The 18,119-nt window shown below is 44.7% G+C and overlaps 1 protein-coding gene across 1 annotated transcript in view; it reads left to right on the forward strand.

Moving 5' to 3' along the window:
* The window catches only part of LOC124785008, a 960,541-nt gene that overhangs the window by 639,367 nt on the left and 303,055 nt on the right, over window positions 1–18,119 (forward strand). Inside the window, exon 5 of the mRNA XM_047254148.1 lies at window positions 15,892–16,098. Within this exon, the coding sequence (XP_047110104.1) occupies window positions 15,892–16,098 (207 nt within the window). The remainder of the gene's footprint in view (window positions 1–15,891; window positions 16,099–18,119) is intronic.

Consider the following 18,119-nt stretch of genomic DNA (forward strand, 5'->3'; position numbering starts at 1 on the left):
TAAGAAAACGTACTTTTACGTGCTTCAAATTTAATGTTTCTTCTGCACTTGTCCGAAGTTTCGAACATTCCTCACAGGTTTCAGAGCCGTAGTCAATCATCAAAGTGGCGTCTCCTGACAGGTGTCAGAGCCGTAACGAATCATCGAAGTGGCGTCTAACCATGAGACTCGACACAAGCAATGTACTGTAATTGAATTCTTGGTTGTGGGGAAAGAATCGTGGACTAATATCCACAAATGATTTTGTGCAATTTATAGCAGTGATGCAGATGATAGGAGCACCGCTGGACGATAGGCAGAGAGAGTCAAAGCGTCTAGAAGTGGTGCAGAAATTGAGCAACATGATCGGCGATGTTTGGATGTCCTGCCAGCCACTGCTCCCCCCGTGGTGGATCGTGCATGTACCATTGTTTGTTCAGATTCGCGCGTAACAACTCTATAATTGGCTCTACAGCTATCGGTGAGCACTGCAACTGGGTATGTAATGACTGACACACTTTGATATTCCAAATAGTGCTCAAGAAGCGTTTCACGAATGCTCACAAGGAGCCACAAGATTCACAGAAAAGCCATTTCATCGAAGTTGTTAGAGCAGGTTGAAGACCAATATAGAGACATATCTGTCTCAGAGCGTTATAGGTGGCGATACCTGGGTACATCACTTTGAGCCAGAAACAAGAAGTGAGTCACTGGAGGGACATCACCGCAATCATCGAAGAGGAACAAATCCAAGTCAGCGCCCTCGGCTGGCAAAGTCATGAGAGCATTTTGGGACATTGATGGTGTCATTCTTGTCGTTGTATTCCGAAAAGGGTGGATCATTAATTCAGAGGCATAAATGTAGACACTGACCAGACACAAGAACCGGTTCCAACGTGTATGGCTTGACAAGGATGCAAAGAAATCTTGCTCTAACTCGACAATTCACGCACACACACAACGCTCAGAGCCAGGAACACATCGCCTATTCAGATGAACATCAATGCCTCATCAACCCTAAGACCAGACCTGGCGCCCTTGGCCTTCCATTGGTTCGGGCCACTTAAGGTTACTGTACTTTGCTTTAGTAAGATGATGAGAGCCTAATTAATGTAGTGAAAACTTGGCTGCATGCACAGGCAAAGAGTTTTTATCAACAGAGAACATATGCTCTCACACAACGCTGACGTAACGCAGTAGAAGGAAATGGTGACCATATTGGAAAATAGTAGGTCTAAAAGAAATGCTGACTGATGTCACCAAATTCTAGCTCTTAAAAATGAATATGTTCCGAAAAAAAAGCTGTGGGCCATCATTCGTGGAGCGAGCCTTGTACAACTTGCTTATCGCTTCCACTAACATTCCATCCTCCCTCGCTCCCTCCCTCCCTCCCTCCTTCCCTCCCTCTCTCCCTACCTACCTCACCACCCCCTCCCTACTTGTAACTTCATCAACCCATCAAATTCCCCTCGTAGCTGATCCATATGAAATATCTCCATACATTCTGTTCGTCTCTCAAACTCTACGCCATCTCTATGGTTAGCCGCTAGCTATCAAGCATGGCATACTACCGACAGTACCTTTTACAGATTCTCCCAAAGAAACTCCAACAGCCTCCTCCTTAGACAATGTTGTCCGCACTGACATTTATCTTACCTTTCAGATCTAACATCATGTCAGGATTTCCTCCTCCTTTGCCATCCAACTCTACTTGTTCCCCCTTCGTAGTCATGACCTGCCTTCCAACCTAGTTGCTTATGTTCGAAAATTCACGTCTTCTGTCATGTACTGTCCACACTACACTTTACTACATACCAACTTTTCAACCCTGTTACCAACCTTCTTAATATCAAATAACTTTCCTTCTCCCAACATATCTTCTCGTAACATGGTGCAGGAAAATTTTCATCAGCATTCGTTTTTAAAAACAATGAGGAGTTTGTAATGTAATCAGTATCTTTTAAAAACATTTAAATAATTTGTCATTTACGTATTTTAAAACAGCTTTTTGTTTTTAAAATTAAATTACAGTGAAGGAAAAATACCACATTTTTTGGTCATAAATTTTAGGCAACACGCTACGCATACATTCTCCCTACACCATGGTCGTTACATGAAACCTTTCATTTTAAGTTCCAGATCAAACTCCTACATTTCTGTACTTGTGAAGTTGTTTATTGTAGCTGGAAAACTCCTTTTAAACTAGGAATCATGGATAATAATTAATAACGACTCCAACATCGTTGTCTGCCGACACTCTCAGGCACTTACTATTCTCTCACTCGACTGAAATAATGCAACGATGTAAGTCTCCAGTAGAACACCCGAATAATAACAGTTTACTTTATGCTCATTGCTCTGATGAAAATATCTCTAAAAGCATAAAAGTCACACAAGAAGTAATCACTTTGATCTCCACTGCAACAGTCTCGCTTATTTCTGGTTAATAAAATAAATAAAAACTTGTCAACCTACTCAACTCTCTCCCCACAAATGTACCACCCACTCCATGAACAGCTAAATGATGAATTTTTTCAACAGTCTATCTTCCAACGAGTCACCTCTCTTGTCACAGACTTGTTGGCTTCTGTACCACTAATGGGCTTGTCATTGATTCTTTTCATATCACAAGTGTTTACGTCAAAGAAATCTATTCCCAAAATCAATCAAATCTCTTCTTCAGATACACAATACCTTAGTGTAAACCTAGTTAACAATGTTAAAAACACTGCTGTACATCATAATTCCGGTAAACACTGTGTGCCATTATGTCACATCTTCATTACATATACAAACTCTACCTCACACAACATACAATATACAGTCCTAAACCGAGTCTTGCACTCCTGGGTCATCTGCACCTAATTACACAGCTCTGTACTGAACAACTACAAGTAAATTACAAGGAACGTCATCTCCACAGCACGTCTCCACACCTTCACATGGATCTTGTAGCATCGTCAACGCTATGATATGAATCTATTTTGATTCCAGAGAGAGAAGAATAGCAAACCCAATAACTATAGAGAGTGGTATTCTTTATTAGATATCGGTGAAAGAGAATGTGAATATAGTATTAGCTGACTGTAGAATCATCCATGGATGGTTTCCTGGATTAGTCTCACTTATAAAAAGTGATAATGCTCATTTTGAATTAGAGACAATTGACTGAAAATCTGTGTTAACAGCAGTGAAATGTTAAATTTCGGTTGGTACATGCATCGCAAAAATAAGCTGGACGCCGGTGGTGGATGAGATTTAATGTAATATGATGGTAGTTGGTGATTTTGTGCACATTCGGAATACGAAATAATTTTGGTGAATAGAAGTGTTAAGATGAATCAGACATAGAATTCTTAAGTTTTGTATTTCTAAGCTTTTGTAGATAGCTCTTCCTCCATCTCTCAGGAGCAATAATGGTTGAAGACTTGACAGAACCCTTTGCATTAGGTTACAACGTAAATTCCCTGGTCATGCTATATCATTAGGGAGAGATTTCAACTTCCTGGTTGTGAGGCTCAGGTGATTAAAAAAATATTCAAGTGTGTGTGAAATCTTATGGGTTTTAACTGCTAAGGTCATCAGTCCCTAAGCTTACACACAACTTAACCTAAATTATCCTAAGGACTAACACACACACCCATGCCCGAGGGAGGACTCTGACCTCCGGCGGGACCAGCCGCACACTCCGTGACTGTAGCGCCTTAGATCGCTCGGTTAATCCCGCGCGGCTCAGTTGATTAGAGTGAGTAATAGGAAAAGGGAATTCTTAAAAATTATTCTAAATGACTTATGTGAAAATTACTTTGAGCAGTTAATCAAAGAACCAACACGTGAAAGTAACGTCGTAATCTCCTGATCATCACAGGAGCAAACTTTTCTACTTCGTTAACGTAGAATTGGGAAACAGTGATCACAATGACATTAAATAGTCACTGAAATAAGAATGTAAAGAAAGGTTGGAAGATATTGCTGCTTAGCAAGTGCGACAAAAAACAGATTTCAGAATACCAGTGCACTGAAGATCAAACATTCCTCTCCAGGACTGAAAATTCTGAGCATAAATGGACACAGTTCAGGACTTTTATACAATCCTCCTTAGAAACGTATATGCTGAGGAAGGTTTGAGGCATGGAAAGGAGCCGCTGTGGTTTGAAAGGCATGTTAGGTAGTTACTACGAAAGGAAACAGAGTTTGACTACAGATGTCAATTTAGCCAAAGCCTCGCTGACAAGCAGAAACAACGAAGACAAAATTAGCCTAAGCCTAAAGAGAACCAAGCATAAAGCCTTCAAAAAAAGGCGAAAATAAAATCCTGTCTACAGATCTGATAAAAAATCGTCAGAAGTTTTGGTCTTACACTAAATTAGTGAACGGATCGAAGACGATTGTACAAATGTTCTGTAACAATAGCAGAATCCAAACAGAGGATTACAGAGAGCAGGCCGGAATACTAGCTGTCTCTTCCCAAAAGTGTTTCACAGAAGACTGTGCTGATATTTCTCCTTTAAATCCCCACACAAATGTCAGAATTATAGATATCGACATAAGTGACTACAAGATAGAAAATCAACTGAAGTTAGTTAATAGAGGAAAGGCAACTGGACCTGTGGGGTACCTGTACAATACTATGTACAGGGTACAACATGTACAAGTGCAGATATTTTTACGTCTGTTACTTTAAGATGTACGAACATCAGTGTGTTGGTAATATTTTCTGTGTTGAATAGTCTTCACACAAACACCTTATAAAAGCTTTATGACCTGATGTTTTCAGCACAGTCGTAACTGCATCGATAAGTGAACTACGCCTGTCAGTACAGACTAACTGTTGTAGCCATGTATCCACACTTCTGCACTCGACTAGGAGAAATAAGCATTAGTGACTTACCCTTACCAAACGTACTTGGAGGTACTGACCAACCTAAAAACATTCTACTCTAATAGCTGTAATTATTAGTCTGCAAATGACGTAAATACTGATGTAACGAATAGAATGTAAAGAATACGACATGTGATATCGTGATGCGAATTAGACAGAGCACGGAAAGTCCTAATTAAAACAAGGCATGTGGAGTTGATCGCATTACCTCACAACTGTTGAGATCATTGGAAGAATCAATGACGACGAAACTCTTCAGTTTTGTATTTATGATATATAAGATAGGCGAAATACCCTCAGACTTCCTGAGTTACGCGTTTGCCTTGCATTTGGTACAATCTTCTCCTGACGGCATGTCAGTAACTTGCCGCACTGTTAGAGTGCGCCCAGGACACGGTGGCCGACGTACAGTGACTACATTTCTTCCAAAGCGCTGGGCGAGTTCATTCGTCTGTTTGGAAGCGGAGGCCCCGACAGTGTTTGCCTCCTTTCGGCCGGTCGGCGATGGCAGAATCGTGTCACACACCCTGCAGTCTTTCTGAAACTATTTTACACAAACTATTCGGAAAAAAATCATTTTTGCGTTACTTACGGCTTCATACACTGCAGAGTCAAAGAAATTGGCACACCTGCCTAATATCATGTACGTTCCCCACAAACACGCAGAAGTGGCGCAACACGACGTGGCATGGACACGTCTAAAGTCTGAAGTAGTGCTGGAGGGAATTGACAGCATGAACCGTGCAGGGCTGTCCATAAATCCGTAAGAATAGGGGAGGGTGGAGATCTATTCTGAACACCACCTTGCAGGGCATCCCAAGTTCATGTCTGGAGATTTTGGTGGCCAGCGGAAGTGTTTAAAGTCAGAAGAATGTTTTACGGATCCACTCTGTAGCCATTATAGACGTGTGGGGTGTCGCGTTGTCCTGCTGGAATTGTCCAAGTCCGTCTCATGCTTAATGGACATGGATGGATGCAGGTGATCAGACAGGATCCTTACGTGTCACATGTCAGAGTCGTATCTACACGTATCAGGGGTCCCATATTAGTCCAAGTGCACGCGCCCCACACCATTACAGCGCCTTCATAAACTTGAACAGCCTCCTGCTGACTCGCAGGTTCCGTGGATTCATGAGTTTGTCTCCATACCCGTACACGTCCATCCGCTCGATACAAGTTGGAACGAGGCTCGCCCGACCACGCAACATGTTTCCAGTCATCAACAGTCCAATGTCGGTACTGACGGGCGTAAAGCCTTGTGTCGTGGAGCCATCAAGAATACACGAGTGGCCTTCGGCTCCGACAGCCCGTATCGATGATGATTCGGGTTCGCACGCTGAAACTGGTTGATGGCCCAGCATTGAAATCTGTAGCAATTTGCGGAAGGGTTGCACCTCTGTCACGTGGAATAATTCTCTTCAGTCGTCGTTGGTCCCGGTCTTGCAGGATCTATTTCCGGCCGCAGCGATATCGGAGATTTGATGTTTTACCGGATTTCTCATATTCACGGTACACTCGTGAAATGGTCGGGAAAATCTGCACTTCATCTTTACCTCGGAGATGCTGTGTTGCATACCTCGTGCGCCGACTATACCACCACTTTCAAACTCACTTAAATCTTGACAACCTGCCATTTTAGCAGCAATAACAGATCAAACAGCTTGTTTTATATGGGCGTTGCCGACCGCAGCGCCATATTCTGCCTATTTACATGTCTCTATATTGAATACGCATACCAATATCAGTTTCTTTGGCGCTCCAGTGTATGTCAGGTTCATGATGCTGTGCACACCACTTCGTTAATGGTGATAGTTATTGGGATACGTAGGTGGAAGTAAGACACTGCACGAAATTCGAGAAAGTTGAGAGTGAAAACTAGGAGCTGTTACGATTTTGCGTTTATTTCATAATCCATAATATGTTGCTGCATAAGAAATGTAGCAAAATTATAGAATTTCCTTTATACATGCGGAGGTCTATATCTGTCTCCAATTTCGAGAAAACTGATATGATGTAGCACACTCTTTTGCGATCGGGCCGCGCCAATGATAAAGCCAGGGTGAAATATGTGGTGTCACCGTCAGACACCACACTTGCTAGGTGGTAGCCATTAAATCGGCCGCGGTCCGTTAGTATACGTCGGACCCGCGTGTCGCCACTCTCAGTGATTGCAGACCGAGCGCCGCCACACGGCAGGTCTAGAGAGACTTCCTAGCACTCGCCCCAGTTGTACAGCCGACTTTGCTAGCGACGGTTCACTGACAAATTACGCTCTCATTCGCCGAGACGATAGTTAGCATAGCCTTCAGCTACGTCATTTGCTACGACCTAGCAAGGCGCCATTATCATTTGCTATTTATCTTGTGATACATGTACCGTCAGACCGATGTTCACCAATTATGAATTAAAGTTAAGTATTCCAGTAGTTACTTACGTTCTTTGCTACTATAAATTCCCTTACCTGTTCCAGGCCTCACGCCAGCCTGCGTGAGCTTAAACGCGTGCCTTTCGGGTTCCTCTCCTAGTGACTTGGCTGTCTTGCCAAGTCACAACAAAATATTCACAAAATTTCTTATATTTCATAAACAGTGTGAGATATTGAAATGAGATTTTGGCAAATGTTAATACATAAAGACGAAATTATTTTGCCATATTGCTATTATGTAAAATTTGATTATCTACCGTGTTATTCCTGTAGCTACAGATTTTTTTCTGGAAGAATGTAATTTTTTAAGGGCCATCTATATTTGGTTAAACGAGAAATGCTAATTTTGGACAACCTAAGTGAAAACATTACGCGTTTAGTTTGTACCGAGGATGTGCTGCCGGCCGCGGTGGTCTCGCGGTTCTAGGCGCGCAGTCCGGAACCGCGCGACTGCTACGGTCGCAGGTTCGAATCCTGCCTCGGGCATGGATGTGTGTGATGTCTTTAGGTTAGTTAGGTTTAAGTAGTTCTAAGTTCTAGGGGACTGATGACCACAGATGTTCAGTCCCATAGTGCTCAGAGCCATTTGAACCATTTGAGGATGTGCTTGTTCATAAGCCACTGACCTTACTTTTCCTCAGTTGCTCAATTATTTAACGTAATAAACCGCTGTTTCAGAATTCTCTCGCAATTGCATCTGCACAAGATGTTAGCGAGATGCCGCTCTGTAAATCCGCTATGTCTTGCCAAAATGAGCAAATTTTAACATGGCATCATCGGAAATTTTGTAGGTTTTACTCAAAATTAGCCTTCCATGATGCTTTTCTGAAAGTTGCAAATGTTATCAAGTTGGGCGAAAATAAATCGCTGCATTTTCAGCGGAATACGTTTTGTATACTAACCAAAGCAGAGATGACAGTAGATCTTTTTGAGTGATCGCCATTGAAGTGTGGGCAAGGAGGGGCGTAGCTTCCGGTTTAGAATGATATCTCCCCTCCAGCACTCGGCATTTCCCCTACAGCACCGGCCAGTAACCCCCCACCACTACGATTCTCCCCACCCACGCCCTACCGACTGTGCGGTTTCCATGCATGTTATTTTGCGTGGACCCTCATGATTTAACATGCTATGTTGGTGTTGTACTCTTTGAAGGATTTTTTATAATTCGACAGAAAAAACGCGGCGTGATTATTTGGCAACCATAAAAGTCAAAAACTATATGTGTACATCATAAAATTCTTCACATTGCCCACTGTATGCACTGCCTCTCATAGAAAGTGAAGCACCCGGAAATTGAGGAGGAAACGAAATAATATTTCATGGGTTAACTGGGTATATAAAGTTATTGCAGTGATTATAAATTCGAGACTAATTTGTATCGAACTTGGTACTATGATACGACCTACCAGTACGACGTTGCACTCCCTCTGGCTTGGAGGCTCGCACTGATTAGGTTGGGAAGGGTATCATAAAGCCATTACATCCTCTCCTGTGGCAAGCTGGCAGCTGTTGCAACTGGTTCTTGACCTCTTGACTTTCTGCATACTGGCACTGTAACGTTGAGCTGACGTCCGAGCAGGTCGCACACGTGTTCTAACGGCTATACACCTGGGGACCTCACTGGCGACCGGAGACAGATCATAGAGACACGTGCCATTTTTGGACGTGCATTGACCTGCTGAAAAACTGCACTGCGAGAACGTGACATGAAAGGTAACATCGAGGACGCAGGGTGTCCGTGACTTAAATTTATGCCATAGGAGGTTTTTCAATCGCTATAAGTCCTTCCCTGAAGTCATACGCTATGGCTTTCCACACCACGGCACCAGAAGTAACACCGTTGTCTTTCTCACGGAACATTTCAAAAGAATGAGACATCTTTCTTGTCGTCGACATACTCGCCGACGATCGTGATCCGGGGTAGCACAGAACCGCCATTCGTCGCTGATCACAGTGCGACGCCATGCTATCAGCAGTCCATGTTTCCCATTCTCGACTCCACTTCAAGTCTACATCTACACCTACATGGATACTCTGCAAATCACATTCAAGTGCCTGGCAGAGGGTTCATCGAACCACCTTCACAATTCTCTATTATCCCAATCTCGTATGGCGCACGGAAAGAATGAACACCTACACTCCTGGAAATTGAAATAAGAACACCGTGAATTCATTGTCCCAGGAAGGGGAAACTTTATTGACACATTCCTGGGGTCAGATACATCACATGACCACACTGACAGACCCACAGGCACATAGACACAGGCAACAGAGCATGCACAATGTCGGCACTAGTACAGTGTATATCCACCTTTCGCAGCAATGCAGGCTGCTATTCTCCCATGGAGACGATCGTAGAGATGCTGGATGTAGTCCTGTGGAACGGCTTGCCATGCCATTTCCACCTGGCGCCTCAGTTGGACCAGCGTTCGTGCTGGACGTGCAGACCGCGTGAGACGACGCTTCATCCAGTCCCAAACATGCTCAATGGGGGACAGATCCGGAGATCTTGCTGGCCAGGGTAGTTGACTTACACCTTCTAGAGCACGTTGGGTGGCACGGGATACATGCGGACGTGCATTGTCCTGTTGGAACAGCAAGTTCCCTTGCCGGTCTAGGAATGGTAGAACGATGGGTTCGATGACGGTTTGGATGTACCGTGCACTATTCAGTGTCCCCTCGACGATCACCAGTGGTGTACGGCCAGTGTAGGAGATCGCTCCCCACACCATGATGCCGGGTGTTGGCCCTGTGTGCCTCGGTCGTATGCAGTCCTGATTGTGGCGCTCACCTGCACGGCGCCAAACACGCGTACGACCATCATTGGCACCAAGGCAGAAGCGACTCTCATCGCTGAAGACGACACGTCTCCATTCGTCCCTCCATTCACGCCTGTCGCGACACCACTGGAGGCGGGCTGCACGATGTTGGGGCGTGATGTGTTCTTTTTTCCATTTCCAGGAGTGTATATCTTTCCGGACGAGCTCTGATTTCTCTCTTTTTGTCAAAAAAATGATTCAAATGGCTCTGAGCACTAGGGGACTTCTGTGGTCATCGGTCCCCTAGAACCTAGAACTACTTAAACCTAACCAACCTAAGGACATCACACACATCCATGCCCGAGGCAGGATTCGAACCTACGAGCGTAGCGGTCGCGCGGTTCCAGACTGAAGCGCCTAGAACCGCTCGGCCACCCCTGCCGGCTCTTATTTTATCGTGGTGAACGTTCCTCCCTATGTAGGTCGGTGTAAACAAAATATTTTCGCATTTGGATGAGAAAGTTGGTGACTGGAATTTCGTGAGAAGATTCCGTCGCAACGAAAAACGCCTTTCTTTTAATGATGTCCAGCCTAAATCCTGTATCATTTCTGTGACACTCTCTCCCATATTTCGCGATAATACAAAACATGCTGCATTTCTTTGAACTTTTTCGATGTACTCCGTCAGTCTTATCTGGTAAGGATCCCACACCGCGCAGCAGTATTCTAAAAGAGGACGAACAAGCGTAGTATAGACAGTCTCCTTAGTAGGTCTGTTACATTTTCTAAGTGTCCTGCCAATAAAACGCAGTCTTTGGTTAGCCTTCCCCAGAACATTTTCTTCGTGTTCCTTTCAATTTAAGTTGTTCGTAGTTGAAATACCTAGGTATGTAATGCCTTTAGATTAGACTGATTTATCGTGTAACCGAAGTTTAACGAATTCCTTTTAGCACTCATGTGGATGACCTCACACTTTTCGTTATTTAGGGTAAACTGCCACTTTTCGCACCATTCAGATATCTTTTCTAAATCGTTTTGCAGTTTGATTTGATCTTCTAATTACTTTATTAGTCGCTAAACGACAGCGTCATCTGCAAACAACCGAAGACGGTTGCTCAGATTGTCTCCAAAATCGTTTATATAGATAAGGAACAGCAAAGGGCCTATAAAATTACCTTGGGGAACGCCAGAAATCACTTCTGTTTTACTCCATGACTTTCCGTCAGTTACTACGAACTGTGACCTCTCTGACAGGAAATCACAAATCCAGTCACATAACTGAGACGATATTCCAAAGCACCCAATTTCACTACGAGCTGCTTATGTGGTACAGTGTCAAAATCCTTCCAGAAATTCAGAAATACGCAATACATCTGAAATCCCTCGTCAATAGCACTCAACACTTCATGTGAATAAAGAGCTAGTTGTGTTTCACTGGAACGATGTTTTCTAAACCCATGTTGGCCGTGTGTCAACGGGCCGTTTTCTTCGACGTAAGTCATAATGTTCGAATACAATATATGTTCTAAAATCCTGCTGCATATCGACGTTAACGATATAGGCCTGTAATTTAGAGGATTACTCCTACTACCTTTCTTGAATATTGGTGTGACCTGTGCAACTTTCCAGTCTTTGGGTACGGATTTTTCGTTGAGCGAATGGTTATATATGATTGTTAAGTATAGAGCAAGAGTTAGTGCTTTGGTGTTACAGGCAGCTTGCGGTTGGGACGGTGAGTCCCCGCTCTAGCTGCTGCTAGTCTCCGACCAGTGCTGCGGGGTGACACTCAATGTTTCAGGGAGTCCATTACTTGTTCTCGGATCTCGGTAACTGACGTTAAGGGGTCACGATGTGGTTGTTGCACAATACGGCGAACCTGCCATTTGGTCGTCAGAGGTGCTCGACTGGAGCCTCGAAAACTATAATACGTGTCCTGAGGTTCCCATGCAGTCCTACAACCCACCATTATGACATCCGAATGCCGAACAAATCTTAGTTAGTATTGCACCATTTGATCAACTGCCCAAATGGAGGCCCACATTGAGACCCCTTTCAGTTTCTTGCCAGATACTGATAGCGCTGTCTCACACGACTGCGTGATATCTCCGTGTCCTTCACAGTGATCACTCAACATCTGACACTGTACTTGCCCCTTACGTACTCCATCAGGCATGGTAACAAAACTAAAGACGGTCAACACTAAAACACTCTGAAGGGTGTTGTAACTGTCACTGAGAATTTCCGCTTTAATAATTCACATATCCGTCGATATTGTGTACGTGTACGAAGGTACATTGACATTAAACCATGTCTTCTGGATGCGCCGCATTTTTTTTTGTCAGGCAGATTATTTACTCTTACTAGATATAATTGCGGTTACCTGTGTTAACCTGTCATCCAAAGAGGCATGACACATTAGTTTCGATAGATCGCAATAGGGCCATGAGCCCCGATAACTTGTTCCATGTGTAATGTCATCGACGCCTATAAGACGCCCATGGCGTCGTGTGGTATACCCATTCATGCTGCATTCACCCAGTTCCAAAGTTCATCCTTGGTGGTTGGCATTGGATCACATTTCTGCACCGATCGTTTCACCATATCCCACACATTTTCGGCTGGCGACATGTCTGGCGATTTGGTGAGCCAGGGCAGAAGGCTGATATCCTGTGGCACCAAGATGGCACGTGTTCGTGCAGCAACATGTGATCGTGCATTGTCTTGCTGAAAAAAAAGGCGCCTGTGGTGTTGTGCAGAAAGGATATGGCTATGGGTCACTGGGTGTCATTCACGTAGATCAGACGGGTCCCAGTGCCCTGGACATGCACCAACTGTGATTTGTCGTTGTACCCATAGCACCCCCACACCATGAGGCCTTGAGTTGTCATTGTATGTCTCCTGCAAATGCAATCACATTGATGTCACTCCCCTTGTCTGTGGCGAACCAAAATGCGGACATCATTTACAAACAAACAGAACTTGGATTCGCCCAAACACACTATCTGATGCCATTCCAGTCCTTAGTGACGTCGTTCCACACACCATTGCCGTCAAGCATGTTTCAACACATTCGTCAAAGGTAGGCGGAGAAGTGGACGACGCGCGTGTAACCCTTGACGAACTGTTACCCCTGAAAATGTACGATGTGCTCCATTGATCCAGTGTTGCTCCAGAGCCGAGGAGGACGCATATCCAACCTGCAATGCGATTCGGATGAGATGTCGATCTCCTTGGAGAGTAGTCTAGGTGGTGCGACATGTCCCATCTTGTCGTGTTCTACGGCCTTACGTGATCCATTCTGCACACACCCATTGCACTGCCGAAACATTTCATCCCATACGAGCAGCAGTGTTCCGGATGGGTGCATCACATTCTGTCATGCTGATAATAAGACCGCTTTCAAACTCACTGATTGACGGTACGGCTAACGAGGTATCCTGCACATCTCTTCAAGTCACGCTGATCCATTACCTACGGTTTGTAGCGACAACGAGAGACTGGTAGGTGGTCTTGCACCGCGATATCAATGTTGATATTGAATCCGCGGGCCGACATGGCATAGATGTTAATCATTTCTGCAGAGTGTACTAATGTAAGAGGGTCATTCCAAAAGAAATGCACACTATTTTTGTAAATATACAGTTTTCATTCTGCATGTGTGAAAGTTTTACAGTGTGTAGATACATCCTTCCCGCTTGTTTTCAAACTTAGTTCGACCAGTTCTCGTGAGTGGTGCAGTCACAGCATGTCTTCAAGATGGCTGCTACACTTGACGTTCGTCAGAAGCAACGTGCTGACATAGAATTCCTGTGCTGTGAAAACGAGACAATGGGAAACATCCACAAGAGGTTGAAAAAGGTGTATGGAGATGCTACTCTCAATCGCAGTACAGTTAGTCGGTGGACAAGCAGGTTACGTGGCTCCAACTGCAATATTGAGGATTGTCGTCGCAGCGGCAGGACTCGTACTGCACACACGCCAGACAGTGTGCAGAGAGTTAACGAATTGGTGACTGCTGACAGGCGCATCACAGTGAACGAATTGTCACGCTATGTTGGGATAGGGGAAGGAAGTGTTTGCAGAATACTGAAGGTGTTGTTGTTAAAAAATATTTGTGCCAGGTAGGTTCCCAGGTTGTTGACAGTGGCTCACAAAGGAACAATAAAAACGGTATGCAGCGAGCTTTTGGAACAGTACGAGAATGGTGGAGATGAATTTCTTGGAACAATTGTGACAGGTGATGATAATGGCTCCATCGTTTTTCACCAGAGACGAAGAGGCAGTCAATGGAGTGGCATCATGCAAATTCACACAAGAAAAAACAATTCAAAACTACACCTTCTGCTAGAAAAGTTATGGCTACGGTGTTTTTCGATTCCGAAGGACTCTTCCTTGTGGACATCATGCCAAGTGGAACCACCATAAATTCTGATGCATATGTGACGACACTGAAGAAACTTCAAGCTCGACTGAGTCGTGTTCGACCACATCGGCGAAAGCAGGATGTTTGGCTGTTGCACGACAATGCACGGCCACATCTCAGGCAAAAGACCATGGAATCGACCACAAACCACGCATTGGCAACACTGAAATACCCGCCTTACAGTCCTGACCTGACTCCATGTGACTATCATCTCTTTGGGAAACTGAAAGACTCTCTTCGTGGAACAAGGTTTGAAGATGACGACTCCCTTGTGCACGCTGCCAAACAGTGGCTCCAACAGGTTGGTCCAGAATTTTACCGTGCGGGTATACAGCCGCTGGTTCCAAGATGGTGTGCGGCAGTTGAGACGGATGGAAATTATGTGGAGAAATGAAAATATTGTTCCTAAAGGACGCATCTACACACTGTAAAACTTTCAAACATGTAGAATAAAAGATGGCGCTGTCTTAGAGACGGACCAAATTCTGCTTCCGCTGATCCGCGTGTTATTATGTAACGCAGTCATTGAGATTGCTGCTAACGTAGAACCTTTTCTCCTCGTGGATCACACTCACGCAGTGATACCTGAACGCTCGAGGTATTATAACGAGTGTACAGATCTCTGATTAGTCAGTCTGCATTAGTCTGCACTTGTCTGCACCAGTCTGTACAAGTCTGCATCAGTCTGCAGTCAAGTTGCAGTCTGCGCCTAATAAGATTACCATATTCCTGTACATAGCCATGAAGATAAATGAATAGACACATTGTCAAGTATCGGTGGTATGTGAGAATAAGATTAACCTACCAAGACCAAAGGAACTTCAGATTGTCATTTGTAAATAGCATCCAGAACCAAGTTACGTTATTTTTATGCTTCTTATTATTTTAATAAATGTGTGTGAAGGTTAATCAAGTTTTGTTTAAAGTTGGTCACCGTCAATCTGCTACTCTAAGCGTGCAAGTGGCATTTCTATCGTCTGACCTAACGGCAGAAGGTAAACACGCCACGATAAGACCACAAGACATACTGCTGACAACTCGCCTACTTCGTTAGAGCGACAAGTCAAATAATCTGATGGTGTGTGTACCGAAGGTCTTACAGTACGCACACCACAGATTTTTAAAAAAATAATGTGCATTTCTTTTGCAGTGACCCTCTTATATGTCCTAAGAATATGAACGTACTATCTCTAGTCGTTCAAGGTGTACTGTTCTTTCTGAACTTGAGTGCATTTAAGCTCGTTACAAGAGAAAAAAATAAGCAAATAAATAAAAAATAAACTTCCCTTGGGCTTTTGCGTAATAGCAAAGTGTGGAACCTGTAGAATATAGTGGTGTAAAATACGGCACATCCCTTAGTAACCAGTTGAAAGTGTACCACTTTCCGTGGCCACCGTGTATAAGGATGGTGCTTTGCCCGCAGGTGGACCGGCTGCAGAACGGCGTGCTGACGGGCGGCGGCGGGGGCGGCGGGGGGCGGCGGCGCGGCGGGGGCGGCCGCGACGAGGTGCTGGAGGCGGGCGCCGGCGCCGAGGAGCGCGGCCGCTACGTCATCCGCTGCCAGACGCCCGCCGTGCTCGAGGAGCTGCTCAGGGACGTCGCCTCCAAGGTCGACGTCATCTTCGACAAGGTGCCTGACACCGCTTCCCAGCTGCGCCAAAAAGCAAAAGACCAGCAGCCGGCGGCAGGAGGAAGCTGCGCTGCGTAGCCATTCGAGTGCGCCGTGTGGGGCCTCGCCACTGCTTTCGGTCGCTTCGTGCCCTTGCTCGCTCCGGTGCGAAGTGTCGGATATGCGTAAGGTCACGACTACCTCCACTTCTCAGGGGGAAAATGCTTCTCCGCGCCGCGTCGGAATAAGCTTTAACGGAACACAAAAGCTAGGTGTAAACGTATCGCAGGACGTTGAAGTAAATACGCTCAAACCTAGCAAGTGTAAACCAGTTCATCTACATCTACACCTGCATACATACTCCACAATCCACCATACGGTGCCTGGCGGAGGGTACCTCGTACCACAACTAGGATCTTCTCTCCCTGTTCCACTCCCAAACAGAACGAGGGAAAAATGACTGCCTATATGCCTCTGTACGAGCCCTAATCTCTCTTATCTTATCTTTGTGGTCTTTCCGCGAAATCTAAGTTGCCGACAGTAAAATTGTACTGCAGTGAGCCTCAAATGCTGGTACTCTAAATTTCCTCAGCAGCGATTCACGGAAAGAACTCCCACCCGAGTTCCTGAAGCATTTCCGTAACACTCGCGTAATGATCAAACCTCCCAGTAACAAATCTAGCACCCCGCCTCTGAATTGCTTTGTCCTCCCTCAATCCGACCTGATAGAGATACCAAACGCTCGAGCAGTACTCAAGAATAGGTCGTATTAGTGTTTTATAAGCGGTCTCCTTTACAGATGAACCACATCTTCCCAAAATTCTACCAATGAACCGAAGACGACTATCCGCCTTCCCCACAACTGCCATTACATGCTTGTCCCACTTCATATTGCTCTGCAATGTTACGCCCAAATATTTAATAGACGTGACTGTGTCAAGCACTACACTACTAATGGAGTATTCAAACATCACGGGATTCTTCTTCCTATTCATCTGCATTAATTTACATTTATCTAGAGTTAGCTGTCATTCTTTATACCAATCACAAATCCTGTACAAGTCATCTTGTATCCTCCTACAGTCACTCAACGACGACACCTTCCCGTACACCACAGCATCATCAGCAAACAGCCGCACATTGCTATCCACCCTATCCAAAAGATCATTTATGTAGATAGAAAACAACAGCGGACCTACCACACTTCCCTGGGGCACTCCAGAAGATACCATCACCTCCGGTGAACACTCACCATCGAGGACAACGTACTGGGTTCTATTACTTATGATCGTAAACCGATCGATGTACAAGTTGACTTGTGATGTGAATAAAAAATTAAACGACTCACAGGTGTTGGAGAAAAATATGGAGACAGCAAAAACACTACATATTACATTGCCTAATATGGCAATAGCATGTAGGAAAACCATTAGCATTCGAAACAGCTTCCTATCGTCTGAGAGTCGATAAATACAGATCGTGTATGGTTTACAAAGGAATCTTACGAGGTGAGTGAGAGAACTAATGAGAGTGGTTTTTATCTAATGTAGCTTTTATTTTTTTCAAACAACAATAATTCCATTCGGCACCTATCCTCCGGCAGAGTCCTTATTCCCAGCCTTGTTATCAGCGCTGAAAGACTTCAGTTGGTAGGGCTTTTAACATGTCGGTCACATTCTTTTGAACGTTGTTCAGAGTCCCAAAATGACGTCTTTTTAAGACACCCTTCAGTTTCAGAAAAGAAAAAATCGCAAGGACTCAGATCAAGTGGGTAGCGAGGAAGGGGCTGTGGAACAACAGGAATGCTTTCTGAGGTCAAGTATTCCGTGATGGAAGTGCCCGTTTGATGTGGGGCGTTGTCATGCTGCTGCATCCAGTTTTCTGCAATGTCCGGTCTCCCACGATTCACTCGTTTCCGTAGTCTTTCAAGGAAGTCTTTGTAAAACATCTGCTTGACGGTTTGTCCTGGAGAACAAGAGCACGCACAAGTTCGACGTTTTCGTCGGTTTTTGAAGTTGAAGGTCTCCCTGAGCGAGGTTCAT

This window comes from Schistocerca piceifrons, chromosome 1, assembly GCF_021461385.2.
Source record: "Schistocerca piceifrons isolate TAMUIC-IGC-003096 chromosome 1, iqSchPice1.1, whole genome shotgun sequence".
Taxonomy (NCBI): domain Eukaryota; kingdom Metazoa; phylum Arthropoda; class Insecta; order Orthoptera; family Acrididae; genus Schistocerca; species Schistocerca piceifrons.